The sequence below is a fragment of the Scyliorhinus canicula genome, chromosome 11 (assembly GCF_902713615.1).
Source record: "Scyliorhinus canicula chromosome 11, sScyCan1.1, whole genome shotgun sequence".
In the NCBI taxonomy this organism is placed as follows: domain Eukaryota; kingdom Metazoa; phylum Chordata; class Chondrichthyes; order Carcharhiniformes; family Scyliorhinidae; genus Scyliorhinus; species Scyliorhinus canicula.
Window position 1 is genome coordinate 93,736,106 of NC_052156.1, and position 18,855 is coordinate 93,754,960.

General features: G+C 44.3%; 1 protein-coding gene across 1 annotated transcript in view; it reads left to right on the forward strand.

Moving 5' to 3' along the window:
• Positions 1-18,855, forward strand: part of ift122 (intraflagellar transport 122 homolog (Chlamydomonas)) — a 265,167-nt gene that overhangs the window by 220,286 nt on the left and 26,026 nt on the right. The window contains exon 24 of the mRNA XM_038812196.1: positions 4,124-4,235. Within this exon, the coding sequence (XP_038668124.1) occupies positions 4,124-4,235 (112 nt within the window). The remainder of the gene's footprint in view (positions 1-4,123; positions 4,236-18,855) is intronic.

Genomic DNA, 18,855 nt, shown 5'->3' on the forward strand with positions numbered 1-18,855 from the left:
GTACTACTCAGTAGAGAAGATGTGTGAAGAGATCAGTTCAGTCCATTAAAGGGTTATTCAAGAGTCTGATAACAGCAGGGAAGAAGCTGTTTTTGAACCTGTTAGTGTGTATTCTCAGACAATCACCTGTCCGAGGTTGGAAGAGAGAATAACCCAGGTGGGAGGGGTCTTTGATTATGCTGCCCACTTTCCCAAGGCAGCGGGACGTGTAGACAGAATCAATGGATGGGAGGGGTATTGTGTGATGGACTGGGCTGTATTCACAACTGTCTAGTTTTTTTACGGTCTTGGGCCGAGCATTTGCCATACCAGGCTGTGATGCAGCCAGAGAGGATGCTTTCTATGGTTCATCTGTAAAAATTGGTAAGAGTCAATGTGGACATGCCAAATTTCAAGAGGAAGTGTTGTGCTTTCTTGGTCGAGGTGAGTGAACCAGGACAGATTGTTGGTGATGTGCACACCTCGGAATTTGAAGCTGTCACTGTCTCCACCTCGGCACCATTGATGCAGACAGGGGTGTGTATGATACTTTGCTTCCTGAAGTCAATTACCAGCTCCTTAGCTTTGCTGACGTTGAGGGAGAGAGTGTTGTCATTACACCACTCCACTAGGTTCTCTATCTCCCTCCTGTACTCTGAGGGACAGGGATGCAGAATAAAAGGGATGCAGAAACAGCTCTTGGGGATGTGTATACAAATGTGGCACAAGAAGTTAAGGCTCTTAGAAAGGAGTACAGGATTCTCAGCTTCATAAATAGGGATATGGAGTAGATAAACAGGGAAGTTAAAAAGCACCGGTTTCATTCCAGCTAGAATATCGAGTCCATTTCCGGGCCCCAGACATCAGGCAGGAGAGTGGAGAGAGAATTTCAAGAAGGGTTTCAGGATGAAAGACTCCATTTTCTAGGAGAGACTGGAAAAACTGTTTTTTCCCATTAGAGCAGGGAAGGTTAAAGGGGGATTTAATAAAGATGTTCAAATGGTTGAAGGGTTTTGATAGCATAAATTTTTTTTGAAATCTTTTTATTGACATTTCTCATATTAGAAACAATTGTAGAAACATCACATTTTTCTTACCCACGTTAATTTACTTTATTGTACAGAGAGGTTTATTTTGTCTTTCATTTAATTGACCCTGTGTACATTTTGCCGTCCTCTGGATCGGTCTATGATCCCCCCCCCCCCCCCCCCCCCCCCCCCCCCCCCCCCCCGGCTTCAGCTGTGTTTTGCTTTTATTTTCAGCGAGGCCCACCTTTTGAAGGTCCTTTTTTACTTCCTCCATCAGGCTGTGTCAGGTTCTACTTGTGTCCAGTCTCTGGCTACCTGGATCCCCAGGTAACAGAATCTGTTCTGGGCCGTTTTAAACAGGTGGCCCTCTGTCCCTCCCCCATTTGGGTTCACTGGGAATGCCTCACTTTTGCCCAGGTTAAGTTTGTAGCCTAAAAAGGTTCCAAACTCTTTCAGGATTTGCAGTATTGCCTTCAGTCCCTCCTGTGGCTTCAAGACAAAGAGGAGCAGGTCATCTGCGTAGAGTGAAACTCTGTGCTCTCTGTCTCTTCCCCAGATTCCCTTCCAGTTTTTTGCATCCTGCAGGGCTATCGCCAGCGGTTCGATCACTAGCGCGAACAAGAGTGGAGACAGGGAGCAGCCCTGTCTTGTTCCTCACTGTAGCTGGTGTTAGTTCGGGCACTCGCTTTGGGAGCATTATACAGGAGCCTCACCCAGGCGGTGAACCCCGCTCCTAGCCCAAACTGTTCCAGTACCTCGAGGAAGTATTTCCATTCGACTCTGTCGAAGGCCTTTTCTGCGTCCAGGGAGACGATCACCTCTGGTGCTCTCTCCCTGGGCGGGTGTGGGGGGGGGGGGGTCACTATTATGTACATCAGCCGCCTGATGTTCGCTGTGAGGTGCCTATCCTTGACAAAGCCCGTTTGGTCCTCTACGACCACCTCCGGTGTGCAGCCAGGTCCTTTGCAAGTATTTTTGCGTCCACATTCAGCAGTGAAATGGGCCTGTATGATCCATATTCCATCGGATCTTTATCTTTTTTGGGTATTAGTGAGATTGTGGCCTGCGCTAACGTTGGGGCAGGGTGCCCCTTGCCAGTGAGTCCACGAACATGTCCCTTGGGTATGGGGCCAGGACTGGTGCAAATTATTTATAGAAGCTCGTCGGGTTCCGGTGCCTTCCCCATCTGCGTGGAGCTGATGCTCTCCACGATTTCTCCCGGGTATATTGGTGCTTCCAGCTCCCCACATCTGTCTTCCCCCACAACTGGTAGTTCCAGTTTGTTGATAGCATAAATAGGTGAAACTGTTCAATTAGCAGAAAGGTCAGTAACCACAGGAGACAGATTTTAATTGGCAAAAGAATTGGAGGTAACATGCAAAATCATTTTTTACACAGCTAGTGTTATGATCTGGAATGCATTTCCTAATTAGAATGGTGAAGCAAATTCAATAATAACTTTCTAAAAGGAATTGGATAAATTCTTGAAAGGGATAACATTTATCTGACGATGAGAAAAGAGCAGGGAAGTGGAATTAATTGGATAGCTTTTTCAAAGAACCAGCGCACGCATGATGATTGAATGACCCCCTTCTGTGCTAAATGGTTTTAAGGAATATTCTCCTATAAGTATTATCTGCTATACTGGAAGAGACACCACAAATACATAAGTGCATACTTTTAAAGAGAATAAATGGTTTCAATAAGCAAGTTATAACTTAAGAGTAACATTTTTACATTGATACAGATAAATTGACTGATTCCATACTCTCAAGCAGGAGCTACGCTGAACAGAAGACTGATCCAGGGATAGGGCTACAACAAGTGACTTTTCTTCGAACTGTAATTCCTTTGAATTGCTGTTGGAAGTGTAGAGTCAGCACAGTCAGCCTATAGATTAGACTCATCTGGAACAATGAATTACTAAATTCGATACACTAAAGGAAATGGAAAAAGACTAACGAGCAGAATGGGCAAATATGCAAATAGAGAACTTTACGTGCTGGGAGTGGCATAAGTGTCTTTCTTCTCACCTGTTCTATTCCTTTGTTTCATTCTCTTGTGCTTTTCTTGTCTTTAACATTTCTGAGGCCTAATTTCAACTCTTCCTTCACCACAGAGGAGATCTCATCTTTATGAAGAGATATTTTGTTATTCTTTAAAGAACTATGTCCTCTGAGTTAAGTTCAAGGAGCTGTCACAGATGGAGGATTCAGAAATATTAATGAGTTTCAAAAAGGAACTGGACAGAATTTTGTCAACAGATGGTATTAAGGATTATTGCACCACGGGATTGCTGTGGACGAGGTAGCCTGAAGTTGTTCTCCTGTTGCAACTATGCTAATAACAAGACAAAATAAGTTCTAATTGTCAAGTGGACAGGTCATCCTGAAGAATCTTTGCCCAGCATTGTTGCTGGTTTTATAATGTTTGTTTGAGTGTTGCTGACTCTCCTTGCATTAAAGGTTTATGTGTGCGGAGTTAATGTTCCATTCCAGCCTTCGGTAACTCTGTGTGGAGTTTGTACATTAGAATCATAGAATCCCTACAGTGAAGAAAGAGGCCATTCGGGCTATCAAGTCTGCACCGACCCTTTGAAAGTGCACTCTACCTCACCCCACTCCCCCACCCCATCTCCGTAACCCACTCACCTTTGGACACTAAGGGTAATTTAGCATGGCCAATCCACCTAACCTGCACATCTTTGGACTGTGGGAGGAAACCGGAGCACCCGGAGGAAACCCACGGAGACATGGGGAGAATGTACAATCTCCGCACAGTCATCCAAGGCTAGAATTGAACCTGGGTCCCTGGCGCTGTGAGGCAGCAGTGAAAACCACTATGCCACCATGTCTGCGTGGATTTCTTCCAGGTGCTCCAGTTTCCTCCCACAGTCCAAAGATGTGCAGGCGAGGTGGATTGGCCAAGCTAAATTGCGCCTTAGTGTCCAAAGATGTGCAGGTTAGATGGAGTTACGGGAATAGGGTAGGTGTGTGGGCCTAGGCGGGGTGCTCTTTCAGAGGTTCGGTGCAAACGTGATGGGCCAAATGGCCTACTCCTGCACTGTAGGAATTCTTTGCTGTGCTTTGTGTAACTGCTGTTCTATTTGTTCACAGGATTTTGTACCTATGTGCTATAGGTGTTCGACTAATAACCCACTACTCAACAACCAGGGAAATGTGTGTATCAACTGTCGGCAACCCTTTGTGTTCTCGGCTTCCTCTTATGGTGAGTTTACTGTATGCTGATGGTAGAGTAATTTGCTTGTATTTATTGCCCTGAAGTTAGGTTGTAGTTAGCTTGTATATGTGTGTTTTACTGTGGAACTTTTAAAATTTGACGCAATTCTATCCGAAAGCTGGAACTAAAACCTCTTGGTAAATAGGGCTCACTCGGGGAGTTTGGCAAATAGCTTGAAATGGTAGCAAAAGCTGGCCAAGCAACTTCAAGAAAGATGATGCAATTCCACAGAGCTGACAATTCAAAAATAACCATTAATATTGACAGGAGCTTGTCCAACTACTGACCACCAAAGAGTGTTGAAGGAGCTCTCCACTGCTGCTTGCTTGCAGACTCATCTTGTATCTTCATATTCGGTAAAAGCTGGAGAATGTGGATTGGGATCGCCTGTTTGGGGGTAAATCCACATTTGATGTATGGGCGTCTTTTAAAGACCAGTTGATTAGAGTGCAGGACAGGCATGTCCCTGCGAAAATGAAGGACAGAAATGACAGAATTAGGGAACCATGGATGACAGGGGAGATTGTGAGACTAGTCAAAAAGAAATAGGAAGCATAAGTAAGGTCAAGACAACTAAAAACAGATAAAGCTTTTGAAGAATATAGGGAAAGTAGGAACAAACTCAAACGGGGAATTAGGAGGGCTACAAGAGCCCATGAAATGTTACTGACAAGCAGGGTCAAGGAAAATCCCAAGACCTTTTATACATGTATAAGGAGAAAGAGAGTAGCTAGGGAAAGAGTAGACCCACTCGAGGACAAAGGAGGGACGTTATGCGTGGAGTCAGAGGAAGTGGGTGAGATCCTTAATGAGTACTTTGCACGGTATTCACCAAGGAGAGGGACATGACGGAGCTGAGGTTAAGGATGGGAGTGTGAATACTCTAGGACATGTCAGCATATTGAAGGAGGAAGTGTTGGATATCTTAAAATGCATTAAGGTAGGCAAGTCCTCTTGGCTGGATAGGATATATCCCAGGTTACTGTGGGAGGCAAGAGAGAAAATAGATGAGGCCTTAACAGATATCTTTGCATCATCCTTGACCGCAGGCGAGATTCCAGAGGACTGGAGAATAGCCAATGTTGTCCCTTTGTTTAAGAATGAAAGCCAGGATAATCCAGGTAATTATAGGCCAGAGATCCTGACGTCAGTGGTGAGGAAGTTGTTGGAGAAGATACTGAGGGACAGGATTTATTCACATTTGGAAGCAAATGGACTTGTTAGTGAAAGGCAACATGATTTTGTGCGGGTACGGTCATGTCTTACCAACTTGATAGAGTCTTTTGAAGAGGTGCTAAAATTCAATTGATGAGGGAAAGGCTGTGGATATCGTTTACATGAATTTTAGTAAGGTGTTTGACAAGGTCCCTCATGGCAGACTGGTACAAGAGATAAAGTCGCATTGGATTCGGGGTGTGCTAACTAGATGGATAAAGAACTGGCTTGGCAACAAGAGACAGAATAACAGTGGAAGTTTTTCAGAATGGAGATCTGTAACTCGTGGTGTTCGAGGGATCAGTGCTGGGACCACTGTTGTTTGTAATATATATATATAAATGATCTGGCAGGAAATGTAGATGGTCTGAGTAGCAAGTTTGCAATTGGCACTAAGATAGGTGGAGTTGCAGGTAGTGAAGGGGACTATCAGAGAATATACAGATAGATTGGAGAGTTGGGCAGAGAAATGGCAGATGAAGTTCAATGCAGACAAATCCGAAGTGATGGTTTTTGGAAGCTCAAATTCAGGTGTGAATTATACAGTAAATGCAGAACCCTTAGGGTCATTGACTTACGGAGGGATCTGGAATTTCAGGTCCATAGTTCCATAAAAGTGGTAATACAGGTGGATAAGGTGGTCAAGTAGTCATACGGCATGCTTGCCTTCATCGACCGGGGAATTGAGTGCAAGATTTGGCAGGTAATGTGCAGTTGTATAAAACTTTAGTTAGGCCACATTTGGAATACTGTGTCCAATTCTGGTCACCACACTACCAGAAGGACGTGGATGCTTTGGAGAAAGTGCAAAGAAGGTTTACCAGGATGTTGCCTGGTCTGGAGGGTGTTAGCTATGAGGAGAGGTTGAATGTACTCTGATTGTTTTTGTTGGAAAGACGGAGGCTGAGAGGAGACGTGATTGAGGTCTACAAAATTATGAGCGGTATAGACAAGGTGAATAATCCGAAGCTTTTTCCCAGGGTGGAAAATTTAATTACAAGGGGGCACAGATTCAAGGTGAGAGGGGGGAAATTTTGGGGAGTTGTACGGGGAATGTTTTTCACGCTGTGAGTGGTGGGTGTCTCGAACGCATTGCAAGTGAAGGTGGTGGAGGTAGGCACGATAACAACATTTAAGATGTATCTTGATAGACACATGAATGGGTGGGGAATAATACTAATAATAATCTTTATTATCACAAGTAGGCTTACATTAACACTGCAATGAAGTTACTGTGAAAAGCCCCCAGTCGCCAAATTCTGGTGCCTGTTCAGGTGCACAAGAGGGAGAATTCGGAATGTCCAAATTACCTAATAGCACATCTTGTGGGAGGAAACCGGGAGCATCTGGAGGAAACCCAAGCAGACATAGGGAGAACGTGCAGACTCCGCACAGACAGTGACCCAGCCGGGAATCGAATCTGGGACCCCGGATCTGTGAAGCCATGGTGCTAACCACTATGCTATCGTGCTGCGAATGGAGGGATACAGATCGTTTGGGCAAGAAGTAGTAGGTTTAAGTAAGAAATCTGGATCAGCGCAGGCTTGGTGGCCGAAAGGCCTGTTCCTGTGCTGTAATGTTCTTTGTTCCATAAATTTTCCATCCTGTCAACTAAACCAGCCTCTTTCTCAGTCATATAACCATTGCAACTGTTGGGAACTCTATTTTTGAACCTTTAGTTTTGAACCTTCAAAACACTTTCCTTTTGAGGCCTTTCAGCATCTTACCAAAGTTTGAAACACAAACAAAGATAGAAACTGTTGGAATAACTCAACAGGGCAAGAGTATTTGTGGAGAGAACAGGAGTCAGAATTTCAGGTACAGATACTGCAGCAAAACTGAATGATGTTATAGATGAACAGCATTTAAAACGAAACAGGAAAATTGGGATGGGGAGAAATGCTAACTCACAGAAAAAATGCAGAGAATGACTTGTAGAACAGGAGATGGTCGAGTAACAGAAGTGATATCATCATGAGATAATATTTGGCATAATGAGACAAATCAAAACTACAATAGCCACATATGGGAAATAGTGTATGAGAATAGCTAAAGGGGTAGGAGGTCGGCAGGCAAAGGGGAGACGCAAAAAAATGACAAAATGGAAGCGCCTATATTGGTCCAAAAACCTGAGAGGGACCTCACATTGAAATATTTCTGCCAACCTGTTGTTGATCTATTTTCTTCTTCCACTAGTTATTCTCATTTGCATCCCTGCTGAAGTTGAGAGTTAACCACTCTGTTCCCCCAAAAGAACAATAAATAAATTTATAACTTCATCCATCACTTTTTTAATGCATGGTAGGCAAGTTTTTGTAAATGCTGGAAATTTGAGTGCATAATTTCTAAAATATTCAGATATTGTTCTGTGAGCTTTGGGAGGTGTTTGCACCAAATGTTTCCAGCCAAATGAGCTCCATAAACAAGAAGCTTCTTGTGGAATGACTTGGAAAGTGCTCCAAAGCTGTTGCTCTTAGGGCATGATGTGGAGATGCCGGAGTTGGGCTGGGGTAAGCACAGTAAGAAGTCTTACAACACCAGGTTAAAGTCCAACAGGTTTGTTTCAAACACGAGCTTTCGGAGCACTGCTCCTTCCTCAGGTGAATGAAGAGGTATGTTCCAGAAACATATATATAGACAAAGTCAGAGATGCTGGACAATGCTTGGAATGCGAGCATTTGCGGGTAATCAAATCATTACAGATCCAGAGATAGGGGTAACCCCAGGTTAAAGAGGTGTGAATTGTCTCAAGCCAGGACAGTTGGTAGGATTTTGCAAGTCCAGGCCAGATGGTGGGGGATGAATGTAATGCGACATGAATCCAAGATCTCGGTTGAGGCTGCACTCATGCGTGCGGAACTTAGCTTTAAGTTTTTGCTCGGCAATTCTTCGTTGTCGCGTGTCCTGGAGACCGCCTTGGAGAACGCTTACCCGGAGATCAGAGGCTGAATGCCCTTGACTGCTGAAGTCTTCCCCGATTGGAAGGGAACATTCCTGCCTGGTGATTGTCGCACGATGCCCGTTCATTTGTTGTCGCAGTGTCTGCATGGTCTCGCCAATGTACCACGCTTCGGAACATCCTTTCCTGCAGCGTATGAGGTAGACTACATTAGTCGAGTCACACGAGTATGTGCCGCGTACCTGGTGGGTGGTGTTTCCACGTGTAATGGTGGTATCCATGTCGATGATCTGGCATGTCTTGCAGAGATTGCTCTGGCAGGGTTGTGTGGTGTTGTGGTCGCTGTTCTGAAGGCTGGGTAATTTGCTGCAAACAATGGTTTGACGTTGCGCGGTTGTTTGGAGGCAAGTAGTGAGGGTGTGGGGATGACCTTGGCAAGATGTTCATCTTCATTGATGATGTGTTGAAGGCTGCGAAGAAGATGTCGTAGTTTCTCCGCCCCAGGAAAGTACTGGACGACGAAGGGTACTCTGTCAGTTGTGTCCCGTGTTTGTCTTCTGAGGAGATCGGTGCGGTTTTTTGCTATGGCGCGTTGGAACTGTCGATCGATCAGTCGAGCGCCATATCCCGTTCGTACGAGGGCATCTTTCAGCATCTGTAGGTGTCTGTTACGCTCCTCCTCGTCTGAGCAGATCCTGTGTATACGGAGGGCTTGTCCATAGGGGATGGCTTCCTTAATGTGTTTCGGGTGAAAGCTGGAGAAGTGGAGCATCGTGAGGTTATCTGTGGGCTTGCGGTAAAGCGAAGTGCTGAGGTGACCGTCCTTGATGGAGATGAGTGTGTCCAAGAATGCAACTGAATTTGGAGAATAGTCCATGATGAGTCTGATGGTGGGATGGAACTTATTGATCTCATTGTGTAGTTATTTCAGTGATTCTTCGCTGTGGGTCCAAAGGAAAAAAAATGTCATCGATGTATCTGGTGTATAACATCGGTTGAAGGTCCTGTGCGGCGAGGAAGTCTTGTTCAAACTCGTGCATGAAGATGTTGGCATATTGAGGTGCGAATTTGGTCCCCATGTCTGTTCCGTGCATCTGGATGAAGAATTTGTTGTCAAAGGTGAAGACTTTGTGATCTAGAATGAAGCGGATGAGTTGCAGTACTCATCACTGCACTGTGCCGTGATCGCTGCACCCACAGCGAAGAATCACTGAAACGACTACACAAGATAATGAGTTCAAGATGTGCCTGTGAACAGGACAAGCAGTTTCAGCAGTGAGTTGAGACAGACAGGAATCTGCAGTTGGTTCTGGAAGTCAAACTACTATGAAGCCAGTTTTGAAGACTTCAGCTAGAGATCTTGCAGTGTTCTGACAGGATTTAGGTCTATCTCTTCAAACATTCTCAAAGAACATCTCAAGTGCATATGCCTCGGTCTGCTAATTGTATTTAAAAGTGGATTGAGAGTTGAGGTGGTTTTGTTGCTGGAGTGGGAATGAAAATAGCAGTTAAGGGTTATTGTGCCACTGTATTGATGAGCATTGTTTACGGGGAGTCGTAAGCTATTGTTCTTGTGTGATGTTAAAGATATTTTAATACTGTGTTGGTAATAAAGTTTGTTTTAATATATCGTATCTCTATTTTGCATGAAATCACTCCCAGAGCGAGGTATACTTTCCTCACAGTCTTACAAAATTAAAATAAAATATTGGGGTTTCTGTCCAGTATCCTAGCCACTGTTGGATCTGGTCCGGAATTGTAACATGTCCCAATTCACGCTGCTCCGTCAGCAGCTCTGTGAAAGTCAACAATTCTATATGGCAATGGAACTTGTTTTATAAGACTGCACATTTGGCTCACTTGCTAGTTTACTTTCCATCCCTCCTGATCTATATTCTCTTTTGGGTGGTCCAAAGTTAACCTTAGGTTTTAAAGTTCAATCACAAAGTGCAAATGGCTCAAAGAGGCAATAACAAAATTCACAATAAGGAAAATGTGCATTGTACATTAAAGAGTTGGAAAACAATCATGTAATCTAGGCTACATTTGAACACACACAAATGCTGAGCCAGCACTTGTCGCAAAATGCTGAAATGTAAATGATCTTTATAATGCAGAGTGATTTCTCTCCCTATGTTCCTTAAGTACAGATTATGCTTTGAAGTGTGTGTCATAATGAACTGCATGTAGGCATTCACAGAACAAATCCCTGATACATATATGTCATACTCTTCAAAATGTTTAAACAGATCAGCTAAAAATAATACTGGATCTGCTAATCTTGTTAGAAGATCTGTATCCTGGCAACTAACAGGATTTATCGCTTTGTAATAAATCCAAGGTGAATTACACGAAGGACTCCTGATTCTGCAGAATTTCACAATAACAAAAGGATATAAAAATCCCGACCAAATAATAAAAAAGATAAAACGTTCTTGTTTTACCTTAAGACTGAAAATAAATATTAGTTGAGATTTATGAGATCTATAACAATCTTTATTGTCACAAGTAGGCTTACATTAACACTGCAATGAAGTTACTGTGAAAATCCCCGAGTCGCCACATTCCGGCGCCTGTTCGGGTACACGGAGGGAGAATTCAGAATATCCAAATTACCTAACGGCATGTCTTTCGGGACTTGTGGGAGGAAACCAGAGAACCCGGAGGAAACCCACGCAGATGTGGGGAGAACGTGCAGACTCTGCACAGACAGTGACCCAAGCCAGGAATTGAACCTGGGACCATGCAGCTGTGAAGCAACAGTGCTAACCACTGCTACCGTGCCACCCACGTCCTTGCTTTTGTTAGACATTAAGGATACACAGACTCAAATATAAATGAAATTGGGAAAAATGGTTATGTTGTTTCACTTTTTAAGCTGTTTGAATATTCATAATTTCTTGACAACAAGGGAGGGTCTGTACTACTTAAGATCAATTACCCAAGGATCCATCTGATTAATCATCTTGGACTAAAGCCATGGCACAGGAGGGTAAAATAATACAAATAATAATAATTGCTTTTTGTCACACGTAGGCTTCAATGATAGAACCAAATATATGTTCACACTTGGGAAAGACGTCATGTCAGCCTTTCTTCACAGGTGCTGAATTTAAATAGAGTGGCTAAAACTATTCGGACTAGCCAATGTTACAACCTGATTCAATTTGTCATAAATCTTTCCTAATACCACCACCTGCAAGTTCACCTCCAAGTCACTCACCACCCTGACTTGGAAATATATCAGCATTCCTTCACTGTCACTGGGTCAAAATCCTGGAGTTCCCTCTCTAACAGTACTGCGGGTATACCTGCACCACATGCAGTGCAACAGTTCAAGAAGGCAGCTCACCCCCACCTTCTCTAGGGTAATTAGAGATGGGCAATAAATGCCATCCCAGCCAGCAATGCCCACATCCCATGAATGGATACATTTAATAAATGATGAGACTGGGCAAAAAAAAAGCACAGTTCAAGCATAAAAGGGAAAACCCAATGTCAGTGTAACCTGGATTAGAGTCTATAATCTGTGATGATCCTGTTAACTGCTTAGTTCTGCTAGAGGTTATGTGCAATAGGATTATATGTTTCACTACACTTTTACATATCAAAGGAGATAACAGTCTGAAATATGCGTCCACAGCAACAAAACATTTCAATTAATTGAGCTAAATAAAATACTTAAAATGATCTTGTATTTATATGGTACCTTTTCTGACCTCAGGATGTGCAAAAGCACTTAAGGATAATGAAATACAGCCATTATTATTTATAGGAAAGTGCAGCAGCTAAATTGTACACAGCTAGATTCCACAAGCATCAGACAGGACACCAGGATAATTCTTTTTTTTTAAAACGCATTTTAGTGTAGCCACCGAAGTTGGCCATTCCCTCAATACAAAATGGAGGAACGCAAAGCTTGCAGGTTAAAATGGACAATGTTTGCAGCACAAGCAGGCTGCACCAAGCCAATGTGTATTCTGTCTGCTAAGCGAGCAGACAGCACCGAAACGAACATTCCGCCTACTAATGAGGCAATCTCCGGGATAGTTAACATAGTAATGGAACGATCCCAGGGACAATGGACACAAATAGAGAAGTGATTGCATCAGTGTATGGGAATCCAGACACCCCGGCACCAGCGGGATTCTAAAACAAAGCACCTGAAGGCCCGCCCAATAGCCGAGAGATAGCCTCAGTATTGGGGGGATTCAAACAAATCGATTGGGAAGAGACCCAATTGATTCTGAGCAGGTAAAGGGTCCGCCCAAAAGGGCGCGAAGCCCTAGGACCTATAAAAGACAGGTCCCACACTTCGTTCGTTCTTCTTAACCAGCCCTCCTCTCTGGACCAGCCCCTCGACCAGCTTTTGCCAAAGAAGACCTTGACCGAGAGAGAGGAGAGGTTTGGGACAGCAGCCGCCAGCAAGTAAGTGTCTCACAACGATCGCTACCAGAGATAGACACTCCTGGCCCCTTTTTAACCCATACCAACCTGAAGTCTGCGGACCAGTGCAGAGCAAGAGGCCTTGTCCCCTGATCCGGCAGTTCCCTTTAAGATAAGTATTGGTTTATTTAGTGGTAGGAATAGTTTAATCATCTTAGCGTGTGCATGAATAGATTATAATTGTATTATAATAAACTCATTTGTTTGAACTTACTAATTGGTGTATGGTTTTATTGCTTTGAACTTGACCTTGAAACTTGTGGCGGTATCTTAACGATACCTGGCGACTCCAGAGCTAAGTAACGAAACAGAGCCAAATTGAGTGTTAAGCACACTCACCCAGAACGAGCAACACTTGTAACCAAGTAGTTAACAGCAAATAAACACCCCGGGAAACATTCTTCCCAACAATCAACAGAACAGCTCCTCAAACACGGTCACAAACATCCCCCACCTTTTCTCAAACTCCCCTGCTGAGCCCCTTAATTCACACTTTATCTTTTCTAACCGCAGGAAGTCGTACAGGTCACCCAACCATACTGCTACCCCCGGTGGCGATTTCGACCGCCACTCCAGCAAAATTCATCACCGTGTGATCAGGGAGGCGAAGGCCATGACATCGGCCTTCCTCCTCTCCATGAGCTCCGGCTTCTCTGAAACCCCAAATATCGCCACCAAAGGGTCCGGGTCCACCTCCTCCTCCACTGTCCTGGCTAAGACCGCAAACACTCCTGCCCAGAATCTTCCCAATTTTTCACAACCCCAAAACATGATTCGCTGGCCCCCGCCCACACCTCTCACACTCATCTGCTACCCCCTGAAAGAACCCACTCATTCTCGCCTGAGTCATATGCACCCTGTGCACCACCTTAAACTGTATCAGGCTCATCCTTGCACTAGAGGAGGTCCCGTTTACCCTTTGCAGTGCCTCACTCTATACTCTCCAATTGATCTCCATTCCCAACTCCGCTTCCCATTTCTCCTTGATCTCCTCCACCCACTCGCCTCCCTGCTCCCCCAGCCACTTATATAGATCCCTAATTCTTCCCTCCCCTTCCACATCTGGAAGCAGCAATCGCTCCAGCAGGATGTATCCCGGAAATCTAGGGAACCCCTTCCAGACCTTTCGTGCAAAGTCCCTAACCTGTAGATACCTGAACTCACTACCCGTCGGCAGCTCTACCCTCTCCCTTAGCTCCTCCAGACTGGCAAACCCTTCTTCCAAACACAAATCCCTCACCTTGACCAGCCCCACTTCCCTCTACCTCCTGCATACACCATCCATCCCCCCCGGCTCAAACCCATGATTCTCGCACAGCGGCGTTAGCACCGACATCCCTTACACTCGAAGGGAGGGAAGGGACGTCGGTGCTATCTTCACCGTGGACTGCACCACTGGGCTTCCTAAATACCTACTCGGAGCCATTGGCAATGCTGCTGTCACCATAGCCCTCAAACTAGGCCCCTCACAAGATTCCTCCTCCATCCTAACCCACTCTGAAGTATCAGCCCAGATTATGCTGTAATGCTGGAGTGGAGCATAAACTCACATTGACTCAGAGGCTAGAGAGTGGTCACTCAGCCAAACTGACATTAGATTTGTAACAGTTAAAATGAATAAACAGTCGGAGCTGCAAAAGGTTTCATTAGGATGCGGACAAAAATTATCCTGAAGTGAAGCAATAATTGAAAATTAACAAACATAGTTTGCCTTCCAGGTCAGAAGAAATTATATAAAATGGGGGCTCACTTCATGACTGAGCTGAATAAAGCAGTGAGTAGTAGAGTCACAGACCTCCGGGTCTGTAGACAGTCTGTTATCTTTAGCAGAATCGCTACAACTGGAAGGTCTGGAAGGGGTTCCCTAGATTTCAGGGATACACCCTGCTGGAGCGATTGCTGCTTCCAGATGTGGAAGGGGATTGGGAACCTGAATTGTAGCTCCAGTACACAAGAAGCTGAGAGTAGTGAGGTCATGAGTAAGGTTTCAAAGTTGCAGGAGTGTACCGGCAGGAAGGAAGGTGGTCTAAAGTGCGTCTACTTCAATGCCAGGAGCATCCGGAATAAGGTGGGTGAACTTGTGGCATGGGTTAGTACCTGGGACTTCGATGTTGTGGCCATTTCGGAGACATGGATAGAGCAGGGCGAGGAATGGTTGTTGCAGGTGCCGGGGTTTAGATATTTCAGTAAGTTCAGGGAAGGTAGTAAGAGAGGGGGAGGGGTGGCATTGTTAGTCAAGGACAGTATTACGGTGGCTGAGAGGACATTTGATGAGGACTCGAATACTGAGGTAGTATGGGCTGAGTTATGAAACAGGAAAGGAGAGGTCACCCTGTTAGGGCTTTTCTATAGGCCTCCGAAAAGTTCCAGAGATGTGGAGGAAAGGATTGCAAAGATGATTCTGGATAGGAGCGAAAATAACAGGGTAGTTGTCATGGGGGACTTTAACTTTCCAAATATTGACTGGAAACACTATAGTTTGAGTACTTTAGATGGATCCGTTTTTGTCCAATGTGAGCAGGAGGGTTTCCTGATGCAGTATGTAGATAGGCCAACAAGAGGCGAGGCCGTATTGGATTTGGTACTGGGTAATGAACCAGGACAGATGTTAGATTTGGAGGTAGGTGAGCATTTTGGTGATAGTGACCACAATTCGATTACGTTTACTTTAGCGATGGAAAGGGATAGGTATAAACCGCAGGGCAAGAGTTATTGCTGGGGGAAAGGCAATTATGATGCAATGAGGCAAGACTTAGGATGCATCGCCTGGAGAGGAAAACTCCAGGGGATGGACACAATGGAAATGTGGAGCATGTTCAAGGAACAGCTACTGCGTGTCCTTGATAAGTATGTACCTGTTAGGCAGGGAGGAAGTGGTCGAGTGAGGGAACCATGGGTTACTAAAGCGGTTGAAACACTTGTCAAGAGGAAGAAGGAGGCTTATGTGAAGATGAAACGTGATGGTTCAGTTGGGTCGCTTGAGAGTTACAAGTTAGCTAGGAAGGCTCTAAAGAGAGCTAAGAAGAGCCAAGCGAGGACATGAGAAGTCTTTGGCAGGTAGGATCAAGGATAACCCTAAAGCTTTCTATAGGTATGTCAGGAATAAAAGAATGACCTTGGGTAAGAGTAGGGCCAGTCAAGGACAGTAGTGGGAAGTTGTGCGTAGAGTCCGAGGAGATAGGAGAGGTACTAAATGAGTATTTTTCATCAGTGTTCACACAGGAAAAAGACAAAGTTGTTGAGGAGAATACTCAGATACAGGCTACTAGACTAGAAGGGCTTGAGGTTCATAAGGAAGGAGGTGTTAGCGATTCTGGAAAGTGTGAAAATAGATAAGTCCCCTGGGCCGGATGGGATTTATCCTAGGATTCTCTGAGAAGCTAGGGAGGTGATTGCTGAGCCTTTGGCTTTGATCTTTAAGTCATTTTTGTCTACAGGAATAGTGCCAGAGGACTGGAGGATAGCAAACCTTGTCCCCTTGTACAAGAAGGGGAGTAGAGATAACCCCGGTAACTATAGACCAGTGAGCCTTACTTCTGTTGTGGGAAAAGTCTATGAAAGGTTTATAAGAGATAGGATGTATAATCATCTGGAAAGGAATAATTTGATTAGAGATAGTCAACATGGTTTTGTGAAGGGTAGGTCGTGCCTCACAAACCTCATTGAGTTCTTCGAGAAGGTGACCAAACAGGTGGATGAGGGTAAAGCAGTTGATGTGGTGTATATGGATTTCAGTAAAGCGTTTGATAAGCGTTTGAGAAAGTAAAATCAAATACTAGTGTTTTGTGTTTAAACAAAGGAGATTACAAGGGGATGAGAGAAGAATTAGCTAAGGTAGACTGGGAGCTAAGACTTTATGGTGGAACAGTTGAGGAACAGTGGAGAACCTTCCAAGCGATTTTTCACAGTGCTCAGCAAAGGTTTATACCAACAAAAAGGAAGGCCGGAAGAAAGAGGGAAAATCGACCGTGGATATCTAAGGAAATAAGGGAGAGTATCAAATTGAAGGAAAAAGCATATAAAGTGGCAAAGATTGCTGGGAGATTAGAGGACTGGGAAATCTTTAGGGGGCAACAGAAAGCTGCTAAAAAAGCTATAAAGAAGAGTAAGATAGAGTATGAGAGAAAACTTGCTCAGAATATAAAAACAGACAGTAAAAGTTTTTACAAATATATAAGACAAAAAAGAGTGGCTAAGGTAAATATTGGTCCTTTAGAGGATGAGAAGGGAGTTTTAATAATGGGAAATGAGGAAATGGCTGAGGAACTGAACAGGTTTTTTGGGTCGGTCTTCACAGTGGAAGACACAAATAACATGCCAGCGACTGATAGAAATGAGGCTATGACAGGTGAGGATTGTTATCACTAAGGAGGGAGTGATGGGCAAGCTAATGGGGCTAAAGGTAGACAAGTCTCCTGGCCCTGATGGAATGCATCCCAGAGTGCTAAAAGAGATGGCTAGGGAAATTGCAGATGCACTAGTGATAATTTACCGAAATTCACTAGACTCTGGGTGGTCCCGGTGGATTGGAAATTAGCAAACGTGACGCCACTGTTTAAAAAAGGAGGTAGGCAGAAAGCAGGAAATTATAGGCCAGTGAGTTTAACTTCGGTAATAGGGAAGATGCTGGAATCTATCATCAAGGAAGAAATTGCAAGGCATCTGGATAGAAATTGTCCCATTGGGCAGACGCAGCATGGGTTCGTAAAGGCCAGGTCATGCCTAACTAATTTAGTGGAATTTTTTGAGGACATTACCAGTGCAGTAGATAACGGGGAGCCGATGGATGTGGTATATCTGGATTTCCAGAGAGTCTTTGACAAGGTGCCACACAAAAGGTTGCTGCATAAGATAAAGATGCATGGCATTAAGGGTAAAGTAGTAGCATGGATAGAGGATTGGTTAATTAATAGAAAGCAAAGAGTTGGGATAAATGGGTGTTTCTCTGGTTGGCAATCAGTAGCTAGTGGTGTCCCTCAGGGATCAATGTTGGGCCCACAATTGTTCACAATTTACATAGATGATTTGGAGTTGGGGACCAAGGGCAATGTGTCCAAGTTTGCAGATGACACTAAGATGAGTGGTAAAGTGAAAAGTGCAGAGGATACTGGAAGTCTGCAGAGGGATTTGGATAGGTTAAGTGAATGGGCTAGGGTCTGGCAGATGGAATACAATGTTGACAAATGTGAGGTTATCCATTTTGGTAGGAATAACAGCAAACGGGATTATTATTTAAACGATAAAATATTAAAGCATGCCGTTGTTCAGAGAGACTTGGGTGTGCTAGTGCATGAGTCACAGAAGGTTGGTTTACAAGTGCAACAGGTGATTAAGAAGGCAAATGGAATTTTGTCCTTCATTGCTAGAGGGATGGAGTTTAAGACTAGGGAGGTTATGTTGCAATTGTATAAGGTGTTAGTGCGGCCACACCTGGAGTATTGTGTTCAGTTTTGGTCTCCTTACTTGAGAAAGGACGTACTGGCGCTGGAGGGTGTGCAGAGGAGATTCACTAGGTTAATCCCAGAGCTGAAGGGGTTGGATTATGAGGAGAGGTTGATTAGACTGGGACTGTACTCGTTGGAATTTAGAAGGATGAGGGGGGATCTTATAGAAACATTTAAAATTATGAAGGGAATAGATAGGATAGATGCGGGCAGGTTGTTTCCACTGGCGGGTGACAGCAGAACTAGGGAGACATAGCCTCAAAATAAGGGGAAGTAGATTTAGGACTGAGTTTAGGAGGAACTTCTTCACCCAAAGGGTTGTAAATCTATGGAATTCCTTGCCCAGTGAAGCAGTTGAGGCTCCTTCATTACATGTTTTTAAGGTAAAGATAGATAGTTTTTTGAAGAATAAAGGGATTAAGGGTTATGGTGTTCGGGCCGGAAAGTGGAGCTGAGTCCACAAAAGATCAGCCATGATCTAATTGAATGGCGGAGCAGGCTCGAGGGGCCAGATGGCCTACTCCTGCTCCTAGTTCTTATGTTCCCCACGGTAGGCTATTGCAGAAAATACCGAGGCACGGGATTCAGGGTGATTTAGCAGTTT